General features: G+C 62.0%; 1 protein-coding gene across 6 annotated transcripts in view; it reads left to right on the top strand.

The window, feature by feature from the left end:
- The first annotated feature begins 3,089 nt into the window (after positions 1 to 3,089).
- EYA2 (EYA transcriptional coactivator and phosphatase 2) overlaps positions 3,090 to 6,000 on the top strand; it is a 210,869-nt gene continuing 207,958 nt past the window's right edge. For 4 of the 6 annotated variants that reach the window (XM_017350738.4, XM_089307906.1, XM_089307899.1 and 1 more), the window contains exon 1: positions 3,386 to 3,891. In XM_017350738.4, the coding sequence (XP_017206227.3) occupies positions 3,401 to 3,891 (491 nt within the window). In that variant the 5' untranslated portion in view covers positions 3,386 to 3,400. Of the gene's footprint in view, positions 3,233 to 3,282; positions 3,305 to 3,385; positions 3,892 to 6,000 lie in introns of those variants that run through there. The other 2 variants (XM_089307904.1, XM_089307902.1) reach the window with 2 other exon arrangements.

Raw genomic sequence — 6,000 nt, 5'->3', positions numbered from 1 at the left:
GGAGGATGGCCCAAGTACCTGGGCCCTGCACCTGCATGGAAGACAGGATAAGTACCTGGCTCCTGCCATCGGATCAGCGTGGTGCGCCGGCCGCAGCGCGCCAGCCACGGTGGCCATTGGAGGGTGAACCAATGGCAAAAGGAAGACCTTTCTCTCTGTCTCTCTCTCTCTCACTGTCCACTCTGTCCAAAAAAAAAAAAAAAAAAAAAGCCCCTCTGGGGGTGTGAACGGGCAGGGGGCTGAAGTCCACTGCCTTGAGAGAAGGACCCACAAGAAGCACCTGCCCCGCCTTCTCTTGGCCTGGGTGTGGCGGGTAATGGGCCCGGCGCTGGGGGAGGGAGGTTAACCCCTTACATTCCATGGGGGCCCTCATTCCATGGGGGCCCTTTGTTCCTAAGTGTTGAGCACTTCCCCACATCCTGATCCTCAGAGAGAAACACAGTTCACACGCTGGCCCAGAGTCCGTGTAGACATGAACACCCATGTATGAACATATCCAATCCGCCGTCCACAGGCACGGATTCCACCAACCTTGGATCCAAAATCTAAAAAGAACGGTGCGTCTGTATGAACACGGACAGATGTGGCTTCCCTGTCCTTACTCCCGACACAGCCTTACGCAGCCACTCGACGTGGGATCCGGGCAGCAGGTGCAGCAGGTCAGCGAGAGGCGGCTTGGAGCTTCCCCGAGGCTGCGTGGGTTCTGTGCAAGCCTGGGCCACTCTCTCCAAGGAACCTGAGCACCTGCGGATGCCGAGGGATGACTGTGCCGGCTGCACGCAGTTCACCTGCCATCTCCCAAGCCAGTCTATTCCTTTAGGGAAAAAAAAATAGCCCCGAGGTTCACGGGCCAAGGTAGACGCAACACATCTGTTTGCAAAGATGCTGTGGGGAGGGGCTGGGCGTGCGGGAAGCACATCTGCCGAGCCATGGTGCGTGGCGGCCGTCGTGCCAGCAGGGAGTGTTTTACACGCATGACCTCCGTGAGTCTTCACAGCAATCATCCAGGACGAGCGCTGCTACCCCATTTCAGGGAAGGGAAAATCAAGGCCAAGTTTATGTGTAGCTTGGCCTTGAGAAGGCAAGAGTCCAATGTATGGCTGTGGCTGTGGCCGTTTTGCTCAGGGCGTGGAGGAGGAGGATGGGCACGTTTGCTTCTCCCTGAGCTGGGGCAGCAGGAAGCAGGGCGGGGGGGGTAAGCCGCGACCAGAGAGGGGTCCAGGACCCGTCCAGGGTCCTTCCAGAAGTTCGTGGGAAAACGAGAAGTTTCTTTTGCTCCAAACCGAAACGTTTAGATTCATAGTGTGCGTTTCCATGAATTTTTTCATGGCCCCTCACATATGGTTTTGGGCTCCTTGTTCAGAAATAGAAGGCAAGATTATGAATCCAGAACTAAATAGTGAATATTTCTTTACATTAGGAAGTCATCGGTGCAGATTTTTGTTTATTTCTTTGAGAGACAAAGAGGAAAGGGGGCGGCAGAGGGAGGGAGGAAGTTGGTTTCCATCCACTGGCCAGGACTGCACTGGGCCAGAGCCGGCAGGCGGGAACTCAATCCAGGTCTCCCACATGGGTGGCAGAGAGGGACCCGCCTACCTGGGCCATGGCTGCGGCCTCCTAGGACACACGTTAGCAGGAAGCTGGAGCCGGGAGTGGACGCCAGGCGCTCTGAAGTAGGACTAGGCTAAACGCCACCCCAACAGAGTTAAGCAGTTGAGAAAAACGGTTAAGAAAACTGCAAGATTCCCAGGCCAGCTTTCCCTGCCTGGATCCCAGGCTGCCTCTGGCCTCTCCCAGGCCTCGCACTCGGCTGCAGGTGGGGAGCAGCGTGGAGGGAGAGCAGTCTTCACTGCTGGTGGCTGGGAGCTGAGGGCCAGTGACGCTGATGCACTGCACCTGAACAAGTGACCGCGTGACCGCTTCTCTGCCCCCCCCCGACCCTGAGGCAGGGCCCTCGCAAGTGCAGAGGCCGGGAGCCCAGCGCCCCTGGGGTTCCCAGGCCCCTTGCGGCTGAGCTGAAGACGCTTCAGTAGCGAGAGCCAGGGCCTGGGAGCCGGCCAGACCTGGATTTCAGCGCTGGCTCGGCCGCTCTGCCTCCGCTGGGCTTCCGTGTAAAATGGGCTTGCGAACTTCAACCACCTTTGAGTCTTGGGGGGAGGGGATGAGGCGAGATCAGCAAAAGCTGGTTCAGTCTAGAGGGGCATAGGGCTGCCAGGTGCAGCAAATAAAAATCTGTGTTAAGGCGGAATTCCCGACCCCCACGGCTCGCGGAGGGCGCACTCCACGCCAGGCTCCGTCCCGAGACCCTCCTGGCTGCCCTCCCCACTTCCTGCAGCCCCACAGACGGCCACGGCGGGCCAGGATGCTTTGAGACGGGAGCCCGGAGGTCCCACAGTGGAATTCATAAGCTTAGACAGTGGCTGAGGGGGAGAGGAGCGTGCACGGACGCCGTGGAAGACCTCTAACCCCGCAAAGACTGCACGGTGGCCAGGCCACGGTGAATTAAGGGGGGGGGGCTTAATTTCGGCCCTGTAATCGAAATACACTCTTGAGGCCTCAGTTTCCTTATCTGTGAAATGGGTGAACCCTCGTCTCACGGATACGGTCTCCTGATGCAGATGTCACCTCCTTCCAGAGGCCTTCCGGAACTGCTGTAGCTGGGATTACCGCCTCGGGCCGCAGGTGCGGTCAGTTCCCAGCGTGGCCTTGCTCTGGCTTCGCGTGTTTGCGTTAGGCCTGGCTCTCCGCGTGTAGGTAACTTCCAGGGGGGCAGAACAGGGTTTTGATTCCAGCGGAATCCTCCAGGCACTGCGCAGGCACGTGGAGGCCCCATCCACGTTGAATGAATGAATGAGTGTCCGCGACGTGGCTGAGCACTCGTTCCCATCAGCCTTTCCTTTCTCAGGGGCCCTGCCCGGGCTGCAGGGGGATGCGCTGCCCCGGGAGGCAGGCGGCGCTGGGGACCGCTGGCTGAGGGGGAGAGGAGCGTGCACGGACGCCGTGGAAGACCTCTAACCCCGCAAAGACTGCACGGTGGCCAGGCCACGGTGAATTAAGGGGGGGGGGCTTAATTTCGGCCCTGTAATCGAAATACACTCTTGAGGCCTCAGTTTCCTTATCTGTGAAATGGGTGAACCCTCGTCTCACGGATACGGTCTCCTGATGCAGATGTCACCTCCTTCCAGAGGCCTTCCGGAACTGCTGTAGCTGGGATTACCGCCTCGGGCCGCAGGTGCGGTCAGTTCCCAGCGTGGCCTTGCTCTGGCTTCGCGTGTTTGCGTTAGGCCTGGCTCTCCGCGTGTAGGTAACTTCCAGGGGGGCAGAACAGGGTTTTGATTCCAGCGGAATCCTCCAGGCACTGCGCAGGCACGTGGAGGCCCCATCCACGTTGAATGAATGAATGAGTGTCCGCGACGTGGCTGAGCACTCGTTCCCATCAGCCTTTCCTTTCTCAGGGGCCCTGCCCGGGCTGCAGGGGGATGCGCTGCCCCGGGAGGCAGGCGGCGCTGGGGACCGCTGGGTGGGGAGGAGACTGGGCGCTCGCCTCCCCGGCAGGACCCGCGAGGCCGAGCGCGCTCGCCTCGGCTGCAGGCGCCCGGAGCAGCGCGGCCGCATCTGCAGGGCCCGAGCCGTTCGCCCCGCGTGCGCCGGCCGAGCCCAGCGCCGCGCCTCGGCGCCCCCACGCGCCCACGCAGCGGTGCGGGGACCCGGGTGGGGGCAGAGGGAGGGCCCGGCCGAGGGAGGGGCAGGGGCCGGTCTTCCGCGCGCAGGCAGCGGCCGCGGCAGCCCAGGAGGCGGAGGCAGCAGAGGCAGCAGCGCGCCGGCCGCAGTCAGCCCCGCCGCGTCCGACCCGCGCCGCGCCGCGCCGGGGCGCCCTCTCCTCTGCGCGCGGTGAGTACCGCCCGCGGCGCCCACTCCGGGCCGCCCGCCGGGACTCGCCGGGCGGGAACTGCCCGGGATCCCCTCGCCCGGCGCCTCGGTCCCGCGCTCGCCGAGCGGGGCCTCCCAGCTGTCGGGGAGCTCGGGGGCGCCTGGGGCTCCCAGGGCCACTCCCAGAGTCCAGGGGCAGAGGGGGCACCAGACAGACCCTGTCTCGGGAAGGTCCCCCTCAGGCCCCGAGCCTCAGTTTCCCCGTGCGCTTTGGCGGGGCGTGGGGGGAGCGACCCTGAAGTTAGCAGTCCCGCGCGCGGGACAAGTGCACGGCGCGCAGGCGGTGTAGACGGGGCTGGGTCTTCCGTGTTTGGTTGCGTTTACGGTCCTGGCGGTTCGCAAAAATAAGAAAAGGTGGCGGAGGCGCTCCCGTGCGGGTCCGAAGGGGCTCCGGGAGCTCGCCCCAGGGCAGCGCGGGTGGCTGACCGCGGAGGGAGCGGAGCGGGCCGCCGAGCCTCGCCTTCCCCGCGACCTCTCTCGTGCAAAGTCCGGGCGCGTGGTAGCGGAGCGCGCGGCCCCGGCGCCCGCTGAGTGGGAGCTGGGACTTGGGAACTGCACGCGCGAAGGCGACTCGCGGAAGGCGAGGGCTTTCCTGTACGGGGAGAGAGTGGGGGGCAGATCGGCCCCGGAGCCCCGCGGCCCGGAGGTCGCACGGCTCTGCGGCCCGAGATCCCGAAAGGAGTCGCTGACAAGCTCCGGGGAACCCGCGTGATCGCGGCCAGGGAAAAGACCCTGGGCGCGCGTTTCTCGGCAGCGGCGAGGGCGCCTCGCCTTGCGCCCCGAGCGCCCCGCCGCCCTCCGGAGCCGGTCCGGGGCTGCACGGCGGTGGACAGCGTTTTCTTCCCGTGTCCCTGAAGTGCTGCGTGAGGGGCCACCGCCTGGCGGGGCGCGCCCGGGGACGGCGGAGACCGCGGGTTCGGGGCCACCGCGAGGACTTGGTTCGGTCATCGCTCCCTCCCTGGAGGGGCTCATGGCCCGGGGCAGGGGCAGCGGCTACACTTGAGACTGAGGCCGTGGGCGCCCGGGGTTTAGGGGAGAGGCTGTTCTTAGCATTGACTGGGTCTGAGTCCTGAGCCGGTAACCACGTCGCCTACGCGGGTGTCCACGGCGCCATGTGAGAAAAAGGGGGCAGACACGGGTGTGTGTATGTGGGGGGAGACTCCTTTTCAAAATAACCTTGGGAAAGAATTTCACCCAAGAAATGCCCCCCTTCCCACCACGGTAACCCCGCAAACTTCTATTTCGTCGTCTTCTTCCGACTTCGGCAGACTGGGCAGGGTTAACAGGCAATGTACGGTACAAATGGTGACGGTTTGAATCTTGCTTTGGACAAAGCATAGGGCCGGGTTTGGATTCAAAATCTCCGTGCCTTTGGCGGAAGCTAAGTGTTGCCCTTGTGAGCAGCGGCCTGCGGGGAAGGCTGAGCGACGGAGCAACCTGGCTTCTCTGTAGCAGCTTCTCCTGTCCCCGTCGGCTTCTCTGTAGCAGCTTCTCCTGTCCCCGTCTCGCTCCTGACTTCAGGACACTCGCTGATTTATCTGAAAGGAGCGGCCCCCTTTTCCTCCATCCTCAAATAGCTCGCCCGGCACAGTGGCCGTGTGGATAAACACATAAATCACTTTCTTGATATCAGATAACTAAGGAAAGGCAAGAAAAAGAAAAAGATGTCTACACCAGTACGTTGGGCTTTACAGAAAAAAAAAACAATATTGTAGATACTTAAGTTTTAAAATCTTCTTTTCATGCCTTTTATGTTGTGTTAAGCACGTCATAAAGAGATGGTTTGTTGACTTGTTACAGGATTACGATTTGGCAAAAACACCCGAGACCCGAGACACACTGTGTCTACTAAGCAGCCATGACTTCTGCTTTAAATTGCATGGAAGCGATGGCAAGCCGTGTTCCAGACGGGGAAACTGATAAAACGCTGGCTGCCGCGGGGAGAACGGAAAAGCCCTGGGCGAGGGCTCTGTGGTGCTGCTGAGTGCGCCCTGAGTTAGGAGCAGAAGCTGCTGAGACCTGGCAGTTTAAGTCTGCAGCGTGCAGGCGCGTCCACTTTAAGACGAGTCC

Source organism: Oryctolagus cuniculus, chromosome 11 (assembly GCF_051225735.1).
Source record: "Oryctolagus cuniculus isolate XC-2025 breed Fujian yellow rabbit chromosome 11, ASM5122573v1, whole genome shotgun sequence".
In the NCBI taxonomy this organism is placed as follows: domain Eukaryota; kingdom Metazoa; phylum Chordata; class Mammalia; order Lagomorpha; family Leporidae; genus Oryctolagus; species Oryctolagus cuniculus.
This window is presented reverse-complemented; position numbering and strand designations above follow the sequence as displayed.